We start from the raw sequence: 13,226 nt of genomic DNA, 5'->3' as shown, positions 1-13,226 counted from the left end.
CTTTTTTTACCATACATAAATGGGATATAATTTCTCATTTTTCTAATTTTACATGTTGTAGAATCACATCAGTCATGTGGTCATATGTGTTCATAAGGGAATAATGTCTGTTTTATTCTACTGTCCTTTCTATCTCTATATCCTCTCCCTCCCTTCACTCCCCTTTACCTAATCTAAAGTAACTCTATTCTTCCCTAGCACTGCCCCCCCTTGTTGTGAATTAGCATCCACATATTAGAGAAAACATTCAGCCTTAGTTTTTCTGGGAGTGGCTTATTTCGCTTAGCATGATAGTCTCAAACTCCATCCACTTACTAGCAAATGTCATAATTTCATTCTTATTTAAAGCTGAATAATATTCCACTGAATATATATATATATATATATATATATATATATATATATACACACACACACACACACACATACACACACACACACACACGCCATATTTTCTTTATCCATTCCTCTATTGAAGGACATTGGTTGGTCCCATAGTTTAGCTATTGTGAAGTGAGCTGCTATAAACATTGACATGGTTGCAACACTGTACTATGCTGATTTTAAGTCCTTCCGGTATAAACCAAAGAGTGGGATAGCTAGGTCAAATGGTGATTGCATTTCAAGTTTTCTGAGAAATCTTTATACTGCTTTCCATAGTGGTTGCTCCAACTTCCAGTCTCACAGCAATGTATGATTCACAATATTCTCAAAATAAATAAATGAAATACTTGGGAATCAATCTAACAAAAGAGGTGAAAGACCTCTACAATGAAAACTACAAAACAATAAAAAACGTAATTTAAGAAGACCTTAGAAGATAGAATGCATTTTGAATACATCATACATACTTGGAGTATAACTTTTCATTCTTCTGGTCAAACATGATATAGAGTTACACTGTTCATGTAATCATACATGCACATAGGGTAATAAGGTCTGATTCATTCTACTATCATTCCTACCCCCATATCCCTTCTCCTCCCTTCACTCCCCTCTGTCTAATCCAGAGTACCTCTATTCTTCCCTAGCACCTCCCCTTGTGAATTAGCATCTGCATATCAGAGAAACCAGAAAATCTGGTTCTTTGGGATTGGGTTATTTCACTTATTTTTAGATAAATAAAAATGAATGTTTTCTACTACATTCCTTTAATTAAAGCCAAGAATCTTTGCTAGATTTTTTAAAGTATGTTTGCTACTTTCAAAATTTTAGTTCTGGAAATTTTGATTGAAAATATTTAGAATAAAAATAACTAATGTTAAAAGACAGAATATGTATAATGTTGCATGTATTTTCTAATATCACTCTAAGAATATATATAACAAGTTCTATTATTCTATTACCTAATGACATAAAACTGAAAAGTAGGTATTGTAGGATAACAGTTGATCAGTTTGACTGCAGATCATGTACTCAACCACAGTTCTAGATGGCACAAATACTCAAAAGAGCTGAAATATTGGAAGAAAAATATTAAAATTATGGTGTTATTCAAACATAAGCTCACAAAATATGTATTAAAGTCTACCAGATCCTCTTCTAGTATAGTAATTTAAGGGAAAAAAAATCTATCAAGTATTTAAAATTTAATCCAGGATGCAAAAACAGTAAAGGTGGAAAAACCACAAATAATAATTAAATGACAGCTCTGAACCACTAAATGATGACAAATGGCAACATTTCACTTGACATAATTGACTACCTATGTGACAGAATTTTTTTTCAGTCATCCAAACTTAAATTCTTTAGTCTTTCTTTTTTTGTTCAGTTATGTGCTTAATGAGCTCTTTCAGTTCTAAATTGTGCTTTGAAAGGCCATGATCAGTAATCAAATTTGTTTTCCTGCCTGGTCCAGTGTTTAGCCATATGGTCTTCCTAATCAGGTAAAATATAATATACTTTATAAAGAATAGACTGCCTTTGATTCTTTGGAATTGGCTTATTTCAGTTAGCATGATAGTCTCTAGTCCCATTTCGTTTACCCGCAAATGTCATAATTTCATTCTTTATGTCTGAATAATATCCCTTTGTTTATATGTACAACATTTTCAGTATTAGTTCATATGTTGAAGGGCACCCAGGTTGGTTCCATAGCTTAGCTGTTGTGAATTCAGCTGCTATAGACATTGATGTGGCTATGTTTGGTATCATGTATATCTCAAAAGAACAAATAAAAATATATTTACATTAAAACAAAGAATAGACAGCTCTGTTTGCTTTTGTCTTAAATATCCTATCTAAGGGTTTTGTGGAAGCCACATGTTTCTTCTCTTTGAAGTAGGAAAACTAAATATGCCCTGGACTATAGCATCTTCTTGTCATTACACCCACTTGTGCTTTGGCCACCCCTTTTTACCTGCCTCTTTCTCTTTCATTTCATTTAATAGACTCAAAATTCTGAATAGTATGAAATCCAGAATTTCCCCTTGTTCTTTTCTCCAATATTTGAAGCAATGGTCAGTCCACTAAAGTCATGTGCTTGAGTCATTATAAGGTCAATTTGTGAGTTATTAAGTAGAACTGAAATCCCCTTTTTGACATCTCTTCAACTGCTTAACTAAGCATTATAGAAAGCCCTGAATTTTTTTCTTAGTAGAGATTATAGTCGAACACATCAAAATTTTAGATCTAGTAAAACCTTTAAGAAAAACATGAATTAATAAAGATGTTTTCTATTTTATTCTCAATATTAACTTACTTTCTTTCTCCCTTCCTTCCTTCCTTCCGTTTTTCTTTTGTCTTTCTCATTTTCATTTATTTTTTTGATCTTTCTTTAATTTGTCCCTCCTTGCTTCTTTTCCTCTTATTTCTCTATATTTTTCATCTTCCTTTTATATTGTGCATATTAATGACATTTTATTTGGTTCACATTCCCATTCAATATATGTTTATTTTTCTTTATTGCCACTCATTAAAAAATGTGATTTAGGTATATTGTTATACCTCTGCCAGGAACTTAATATGCCCATTTGAGAGTAAAAAAATATATTTAGGGTATCAACTTTATTAATATGTAAAATGATAGAAATTTATTTCCTCAGGCATGGACACAGCAATTTGTAGACAAAAAGAATGTGTTCTCTGAAGCTAGATGTGGTGGCACACAATTATAATCTTAGCAACTTGCTAGACTGAGGCAGGAAGATTGCAAGTATGAGGCCAGTCTCAGCAACTCAGTGAGACCCTCAGGAACTTAGTGAGACCCTGTCTAAAAATATGAAATAAAAATAGGGAGGTAGCCTAGTAGTAAAGTGTGCCTGGATCCAATCTAAAGAATTTACATTATTAAATAAATAAATTTAAAAAACATGTTCTCTGCTTTTGGGCATCATTAAATCTTGTTGTGGAAAAATAGACTAGAAATTCAAACATAAGATGATAAAGTGAAATATATATAATGGCATAACATAAAAATCCAAAGTAAAGAAACAAACTATTAGAGAGTTAATGATGAGATGGGTAGATTCTCATACGTTTTCAGAAGCAGAACTGTTTTTTCACAATGAGTATAAATAAGCTATAGGGCATTATATATATATTTTGAGGAGCTGTTTGTTGAAATAGATGCTTAAAACTTGGCCTATGTAGCCAATACCTAACATCCAAGACAGTCTTGAGATACCGTGTAATATGGTCTGCGAATCATTGATTTACCAGGCACACAGCGTTGAAAAGAGGCTTATGTCAATGTGGGTCACAGTGGAGTAGGAAGGCTTCCTTTAATTTCGAGTGTAAATAATTCATTCCCAAAGCATGCAAACCAATTCTTTCAAAGGATGTTTGGTAGAGAAAATTTCAGAGAACATATGACATCACTGAAGCAATTATTTGAAAACATAAGTTAAGAGTTTTCAGAAGAACCAATTAGGGATAACATTGTAGACAGAAGCATATGAACTGAGTGTAACTTACAAATGAGAATAAAAGGTAGACATTTATGTTCTAAGCAGTGATGGCTCATAGAGTACCTGCTGGTGTAGAAAATGGAAAACAGAACGTAAACAGAACATAAATTAACCCATCCTAAAGTTAAAAAAATAGTTTATGGCCAGATTGTTTAGTCCCCAGTTCAATACTAAGCAGGTAGATTTTGTTTTATCAGCACTGGTAAATCATACACATTTTTTTTTAGCAGGATGGTATGTTTACATATGTTTTTGAAAGAAAATTCAAAGTAACATAATATATTCTTGTATGGCAAATGAGTCAGGGAAATAAATTTGGAGACCATTACAATAGTAATATACTATTGAGAGCCAGAATAGTACTAGGATGGAGATGAAGAGAGATTTTCCACTCCAACCCCACCTCACAAACTCTTCTCTGCAAAGAAGAGATATTCTTCTTTAGTTGATGCATATATATATATATATATATATATATATATATATATATATGAACAAACATTTATCTACTTTTCAGAGTATGCATTAGAATCACAAAAAAATACATCAATCTACAATTTTACAAATTTCATAGATTTTTTTTTTTCCTGAAATGGCATTCGGCAAAGCTCCCAGGAGGGATTATGTGATATTGGTAAAATGTGAAATACAGCAAAATTATTGCTTAAGGAATTGTAAAAAGTCAGTGGATGGTGGAATGTTTTCAACAGACAGAATCACCATTTCATGTCAGTTGTGACAATGGTCTTGTGAAGCTCCTCTGCAGGTGTCTAGATACTACCAATGGCTTTTTTTTTTTTCCATTTGGCTTTTACATAAGATCCTTTCATGTTTTCCTTCCAACTTAAAGCACCATAGACTATTACAGCTGAAAGAAATCAGAATAATCATTGAGGAAAATTCATTTAAAAAAACAATGATTTTGAAACTAATACTAATATGAGTACATGGTTGAAGCAGATGGATAAATAGAACAATAATATAAAATTAGGAATAAAATCCTTTACCTAGCAACCTTGGTCTGAACTCAGAATGAACCCTGTTTTCACATTCTTCTGATGATTACTTTCCTTGTGCTTTTAATTCTTGGTATACCAAAACTCAAGGTATCAAACATAGAAAAAACATCAAAGAGTAATTAGCTCTTCTACTATTTCCTTATTCTCTCTCTCAGTATTTTATGATTTATAGTTACTATATTAATTTTTAATTTTAAGCTTTAAATTGATGTTTGTGACTAATTCTACTGCCAATCTGATTATTATTTGTAAGTAAACCTTTTTCTTAGCATTTCCAATTATGTTTGTCATGGTGTAAAATATTTTTTAAACATTAGTATTTTTGTTTACTTCAATACTTAATAGAACCTCTACTATTTTTGCGAATTTTTTTTTGAGTCTTTGTTCCAAGAGGTTTCTATTTTCTCCTCTAAAAACTATTGTTAGATATTTTTAAGCTTCCTGGGTTAACCGTGCATTCCAGATTTTTTTAATCCCTTTTTTCAGTGAGGTATTTTTTTTTTATATAGGATGAGAAATTTCCTCAAGATTTTATTTTAGATTTTTTTTAATGTTTTTAAAACTTACCCAAGCATGTTGAATTTCTTAGAGGTCTTATTTTCTAGCTGTTCTTCCTTTGCTTCTTCTTAAATGGATTTATCAGCTCAAGTACTTCTGAGTGAACTAATTACAAGAATTATTGTTCTTCTTTACTGAATTATTAGTCAGTACTTCTAACTGTTCCATGTCACTTTTTTCCTTTTGCATTGTTGGTTTATCTCAAAAGTCCTTGATAATTATTCTCCAATAGACCCTGCAAATGTGTTATCTAAGTGTCAAGTTCTTAGTTGTCAGATTTTATTTTCTTGTGTGTTTGGGAGCATACCATCTCTTCGCTTCCAAATATACACCCATACTCTATAAATGATAAATATTAGGACAATGAGGACATTACTAGAACATTCCAACACTGCCATAGGAGTTCTAATATTCCTTGAGGTGGTGGAAGGTTATTATTGATACTCTAAGAAGTTATGGAGTGCTCACAATGAGCAAACCACCACCTGTTAGCATCTGACTTCTGGGCATGCACAGTACAAGGGCTATGGTTCAAAACAGTGCAACTGATCAGGAAATTGAGGCATTTAGCTAATAAGATGTTTTAATCTTATTTAGCATCCCATTTTTTTCTCCCTTATGAGGAGCATCTCTAGTGTTTTGATGGGATGCCTTTTCTTTAGATATACTTTTTGATTTCTTTTCACCTCCTGTTTTGAGTATTGATGTGGATTTCATAATTTTTTTTTAACATTCTGGCAGATACTTAAATAAAATTTATAAGAGAGAGGTAGAGAAAACCAGTGCTTAGGTTGACATTCGCATGCATAGTGCTTTAGAAATGGAATTAATGAGAAATATTAGTATTTCATAATATTAACAAATTCATCTAATAATATTTGCTATTTATATTACTAATTGAATAGCATGCATGGTGTTAGCATATGGTATAGATACTAATTAAATAAATACATAACTTTATGTTTTAGTTAACTTTTGCATCACTGTTACCAAAATGCCTGACAAGAACAATTTAGAGGAGGAAAACAATTTATTTGGTTTACTGTTTCCGCATTTCATTCCCCGGTGTGCCTGCTCCATAGCTGAGCCTGAGGTGAGGCAGAACATAGTAGTGGAAGTGTATAGGATAGGAGGCAGCTGAGGACTTGACAGCTAGGAAGCAGAGAGAGAGAGCTCTGCTCCCCAGGAACAATAATATAAACCCCCAAGTCATACCCCCAATAACCTTCTTCCTGTGTCCATATTCTACCTGCAGTAGTTATTGTTCAGTTCGTTCATCAGGGAATTAATCCACTAGTTAGTTTTCTCCTCTCATAGTGAAACCATTTCACCCCTGTAAAGTCACCTCATGTCTCACACATGAGCTTTCGGGGGACACCTCATATCTAACGCAGAACACCAAGCAAATGTAACTTATACTTTAAATGATTTATCTAGTTATTAATATTTCACATTAGTACATCTTGGTGCTTAAAATGTTATTTTGCATATTTCAGTATATTATTAAGTATAATATATTATTAAACTAGCACTTGATGTATGTATTTTTGGTAGTGGGAATGGGATGAATTTCTGAAAATTATGTTTGACTCAAATCTTAGGGACTTTGTGAAAATAATAAAACATGGGATATCCTTTGAACTATCATCATAATAAAAGAATATCCTGTTCCAGTATGTTGTTTATTTTTATATCACTTTGGCTGATTTACTTTTATTTTTACTTTTATTTTTATGCTCTTTTGGAGGGCAGCCATGGTAGTGTAGTTGTACTTCAGAAAGTGCGGTTGGGAATGTATATATTCTTCCCATTAATTTTTCAGTGGTTTCCAAGTCAGAAGTCTGTGTGTCAGCAGTATTTTATTTTATTGATACTGTGTCAGATCTTTTGGTATTTTTTTCAGCTAGATAGAGACTACTTCTGTTCACTTTCATCATTCATTGAACTTCAGTCTCTTTCAATTTATCAATTTGGTTTTCTAGAGGGAGGGAAGGAGGAAACAGCAAGAAACAAGAAAATTATCCAAGTGTCATTACAAGAGAATCTCCATGACAGTGACCACATTCTTAAACTAAATTGTTTGCAGTTTTTCCCCATTTTTGTGCACTTTCACCCTTTATCATCCCTCTCATACACAACTGATATCTTCTGACACCATATTTCTATATATGACAATGCTGAGTGACATAGGGATGTGTGAAATGTGCCTTCAATCATATAAACTTTAAAAGTGCCAGCTTAAAGAAATGTATTTTAATCAGTTTTCACTGATTAGCATATGAAAATATGCTATTTAATATTAAATGACAAGGAAATGAATACCAGTTGGCCTCACTGTTTATATAATTTTAGTGCTCCACAAAGAGTCTAGTCAAGTACCCCAAGTGCCACCCTCAAAAGAGCTGTCATTAACATTACATAAAAACCACCTCTGGTTTTTACAATGTGTCTAGCCAGGTGTAGTCATGAATTTATTTGTGTTTAGGCCATTCATTGATTCTTATCCCTAAGCTGAATATTTTGATTCAAATATGGATATTGTGACTTGCATGTTTTCAACTTTTTTAAGTATCACTAAATTCAGTTGTTTGCTTTATTCTGCATATAGTGAATTTTTAATATTTACTGGCTTGAATTCTGTTTCTTTTTCAAAGTAGAATGGCTTTGAATATAGGTCCACATTTAAAGAAATTCTTTTTTTGTTTGTTTGTTTAATTTGTAAATTCTTTTCTATATTCTTTTCTATAAAGTAGTTAATTTGTCTTACTTTAGGAGTTATCTTTTTCAAAGTTCAAACTGAAAATAATTTGTGTTTTTTTTTTTTTTTTTTTTGTATTCTGGATTGAAATCAGGGGCACCTGAACACTGAGCCACATTCCCAGCCCTATTTTGTATTTTATTTAGAGACAGCATCTCACTGAGTTCCTTAGCACCTCACCTTCTTCCTGTGTCCATATTCTACCTGCTATAGTTATGGCTATAGTTATAGTTGCTGAGGTTGGCTTTGAACTCGCGATCCTCCTGCCTCAACTTCCTGAGCTGCTGAGATTATAGGTGTGCACCACCATACCCAGCTAAACTGAAAATAATTTTGATAAACATTTACATTAGAAAGAATTAAGATCAAGTTAAAAATTATGAAATGGCAATGTATTTAGTGTTGAAATAATAAAACCACCGATTATAATAATTTGTTAGATTCACAAATTATATAACCCTTGAAATAGGCAGAAGTTCTGAAGAATGAATAACTAAAACCGCTGACTTCATGTATATTTTACATGCCTTTTTATTGTTAACTTATTAGTTTGTTTTTTCTAGGAACTCTTTTGATTAAGTTCAGGAGTTTTGTTATTATTGCTTATTACTTTTTTGTTTTATTATGTATTTTATAGTTGATTGTAATATATCCTTGTCAGGGGTCAATGGTGAAAAGAACAATAACAGAAACAATAATTATTATCTACTGGCAATTGAACACTTGCTATGTTTCACATATTTTGTTGGGTGCTGAGGCTAGAGAGAAATTCAAGTTTCTACAATTCTGCTCAACCAGGCTAGAATTTCAGTCTATGTCTGACTCTAAAGGGCTTGCCTTAATGCTCTATAGTATTCTGACATTTCCTGATTTATGACACTTTAAAAACACTTCTAAGTATTATTCAAATACTGGCAATCATGAAATGTTAATTTGATATGTCTCCCAAGTAATCCTGATAATAGTGGTCACTATTATTACCAGGCAAGATGGAGCACTGATCATTCTACAGTAAGTTATCATAAAAATTAGGTGCTAATAATTCCAGCTATGATGATAAGTAGAGTGGTGGAATGAACAGGTTTTGAACACCAGTTGTTTCCGAATCTAGGTTTTTAGCTTGTGTACATCACTTCAAAATATGATGCTTTGCACTTATTCACTACAAATTCTCAATTTTTTTTCTGTCTATTCACAACTTCTTATGCCTTTTTCATTTTTGGAAGACCTTCTTTGTTATTTATTCTTATTATTATAAAAATAAATAACACATGATATGGCAAAGAAACATTGCATTGAAAATGTTTTAGTGCAACATAAAATAGAAATATAGGATTCATTCTAATTTTAGTATCCAATTCATGTTGACAGTATTTTGGTGGACCAACTTTCTAAAAGTTTAAAATACTTTATACTTTTAGGGTTATTTGTATTGTACATAATCTCTGGAAAGTAATGAAATTTACATGTTGTGATGTAAATTGTTATCTAAAACTACATTAAAATTGAAAATATTTAATTTTTGAAAATCATGATTACTTCTATTGCTTATCAGTCTCCCAGAGTTTTTCTTGAGGCACAAATTGATCTTTCTTTATTCTGTTTTTTTTTGTCTCAAAAACTAATTTATTATTTTGTCAGCTATCCCCTGGTCTCCATGCTGGATCTACTCTGATTCCAATGAATAGCATTTCTCTGCCGCAAGGAGAAGATGATTATGGGTATCAGTGTTTGGAGGGTAAAGATTGTGCCAGCTTCTTCTGCTGCTTTGAAGACTGCAGAACAGGATCTTGGAGGGAAGGAAGGATCCACATACGCATTGCGAAAATTGACTCCTACTCGCGAATATTTTTCCCAACAGCTTTCGCACTGTTCAATCTGGTTTACTGGGTTGGTTATCTTTACTTATAAATTCCATTCCTGAACAAAAATTCATAAGACATCTGGCTAAATCTGATGTAATCTGTTGTACTTCAGGAATAAGAGGGTCAAACTTAAAATGGGGAGAATCCAATGGTTAAAATCTGAATAGTATTATAACTATTTTAAGGCCTTCATAGGTAAATAAAATAACTACTTTTAAATTCATTTACATAAATTTACAGAAAATTCATTAGTTGTCAGATCCAGTATGTTAAAATATTAGTATATATATTATTAATTTATTAGTATTAAATCTTGTTAGGATTTTGAAAGCTTCATAAGTTATGTGATACATATTTTAAAGATGAAATAAATTTAGTATGTATTTTGTTTAAATATAACTATCATTGTATTGGGAGACTAATGCCTAATGTTTAATAACTATTTTGTCTAGAAACATTGCTTACTTGATTTTTTTCCTTGATTTTTATTTATCTGCACTGTTTGGGATGCAGTTTGTTAAAACAAATTTGTAATTTCTTTGAATTTATTTCCAAGATTTTTCATTCCCCAGAAGACACTGTTTTATTATTTTTTTAAAGTTATTTGTTGTGAATTGACAACTTGTAGTTGCATAAATTTTTGGAGTGAAAAATGTTATCATTATCTATGAATACAATCTGAAATAATTAAATCAAAAGCTAGTTGGCAATTACAGGTGACTTATGAAATAGCCAGTATGTATCTGTCATTTAATCCAGTCCATTTCCTGATTCAATATTAAACAAAACTCTGGCTACATTTAGTCTGAGGATCTATAAAATTAGATGGACATAGTCGCATTAGTTTTTTCATAAGCAAGGTGAAAAAAATTCAGGAAACATGTTACACTTATCCATTTTATTTTCTGCCTAATAATATTTATGAAGCATGAAGATGTTAACACTGAAATGCTAAAATCTGCTCACATTACAATTCAATGCAAAAGGAAAAGATAATTGTTTTCTTTAGGTGCTAGAAGAGTGTTACAGTCCCTGAGTTAAGAAGCATTAGGGAAGAGAGGTTACATGTATTCTTTTTTTTTTTTTAATTTTTTATTGTTGGTTGTTCAAAACATTACAAATTTCTTGACATATCATATTCTACATGTATTCTTAATGGTTAAAAGTTATTTAGAAAATTAGATTTCAAGTCATATTGAGGGTATGATCTTAAATACGTAGTATTAACATTTATTAGACCATACATATCTGGGAAACAGTTTAAGGCCTGTGTCACATATTGCCTCTTCCACCTCCAGGATTCTGGTCCAGTTTCACAACTACATTATAAATTTTCTAGAAAATGGGGCAAGCCTCAAAATCATGTTAAAGGTGGAGCTTTTCAGAGGCATCCTGAATGAACTTGAGTGTGGGAGCTCTTTAAATTTCTACAGAAAACAGTAGAAAAAGTGCCAATAAAGTCTCACTATATGAAAAGACTATCAATACTTGCCAACTGTCTCTAGTTAAGAAGGGAATTAAAGTTAGGCTCCAATGATCATATTCCAGTAAGTCATTTAGCATATCAATTTCTTATACAAGCTCCATATTCATTCACCAAAACCTGATTCTGGAGAATCACCACAGTCAGCCAGAAGATAAACTTTAAAAAGTGTTCCCATTGCCAAGAGCAAGATTAGAGTGAAGAGTTTTATGATTGAGTCCTTAAAAGAGTAGAAAATCAAAGGGAATATTTTCCCCAGAAGTCTCACTAAATATAAAGTTTTGATGTCACCTTCATATTTGACAGTTGAGATTTTAATGTGAGTTTCCTCTCCTACTTGGTCAGTGAGTGGGGTTCTGGCATGGTTATACTTGTTTTTGGAACATATAGGATTTTTTACCTGGCTAAATCTGATTTTTTTTTCACTTTGCTTACAAACCTCTGAGAAAAGAAGCAGGAATTAAACAGTAATGACAAATATCCACTGAGACTGCCTTTTTTTAAAAAATGGAAAGCCAATTAAACTTTGGCTGTGTATATATTCATTTGTAGATTATTCATGCATTCAGGTTTATAACATCGAGTACTGGTGGATATTCTAACTTGGACATTCATTTCTGGATAAATGAAAAATAAAGTATCCATGAAGAAATAAAGTACTTCATTAAATTTTTTATGGCTAGTTCACATGTTTTAAGCTATAGCCTGCTCATTATCATGGGGCAGTTTTGACTTTGGGGCTCTTTCAATTGTATCTGAGCATGACTACATTTTAAAATACATAAAATGCTTGATATAAACAGCCTGGATTTTCTCATTGGTGTTTTATTAACTAGACTTCAAATGTTGACAGTATTTAAAAGTGAAAATAAAACTGATGAAAATATAAAATTTGATTTTCTATTTATATTTCTTGTATATACCATAAAAATAAGCCCATTGTTTTCAAAGCTGCTATTATTTTGAGCAGTTTTTATTTAAATATTCAGATCAGAAAGAGAGGTATACAAACTGATTATTTCTAAAAATTAGCATGAAAAGGTCAAAGTACATTTAGACTCTTTTTACAAGAAATCAAAAAGAACTTATTTTCAAATGGGAGGCGATATAATCCTTCTTCCTTTCTTCTTTAAAGTATTAATTTTACCATTTTGGGAAATATGTTTTAAAAAGCTTCCTCTTTTTCTAGGTGAGTTATGTCTAAATTTACTGGGACTTGTGTACCCTGGATGGAAAAAAAAATTAACACTCATACCAAAACAGTGGATATAACAGATGAGAAAGATAACTGAAGCAGAAGGATTTAGTAGAATCATTTTTTTAAAAAAATGTTAATTTATGTAGATGTATCCTCTAAATATATGTCCAAGACGAAAAACTTCTGAAAGAGAAATGAGATTAGCACATTGTTTTTCCATTTAGATTTACAATAACATGGTAACATTTTATGTATCCTTGAACTGCATGGACAAAATTAGGCTCACTTGCAATCAATTACTACAATGTTGAGTTGTTGTTGTTGTTGTTGTTTTTGTTTTAATAGATAATTAGATTTCTGAGAATTCAGTAGGGAAAGGGAATATTTTCCCCAGAAGTCTCACTAAATATAAAGTTTTGATGTAAGCAAAAAAAAAT

The 13,226-nt window shown here is 31.6% G+C and overlaps 1 protein-coding gene across 1 annotated transcript in view; it reads left to right on the top strand.

Annotated features, from left to right (window-relative positions):
• Positions 1-12,260, top strand: part of Gabrg1 (gamma-aminobutyric acid type A receptor subunit gamma1) — a 77,516-nt gene extending 65,256 nt beyond the window's left edge. Inside the window, exon 9 of the mRNA XM_046442379.2 lies at positions 9,885-12,260. Coding sequence (XP_046298335.1) covers positions 9,885-10,154 — 270 coding nt within the window. The 3' untranslated portion in view covers positions 10,155-12,260. The remainder of the gene's footprint in view (positions 1-9,884) is intronic.
• The last annotated feature ends 966 nt before the right edge of the window (positions 12,261-13,226 follow it).

The sequence above is a fragment of the Marmota monax genome, unplaced genomic scaffold (genome assembly GCF_021218885.2).
Source record: "Marmota monax isolate L192 unplaced genomic scaffold, Marmota_monax_Labrador192_F-V1.1 WCK01_AAM20220418_F8-fsc00025, whole genome shotgun sequence".
In the NCBI taxonomy this organism is placed as follows: Eukaryota; Metazoa; Chordata; class Mammalia; order Rodentia; family Sciuridae; genus Marmota; species Marmota monax.
This window is presented reverse-complemented; position numbering and strand designations above follow the sequence as displayed.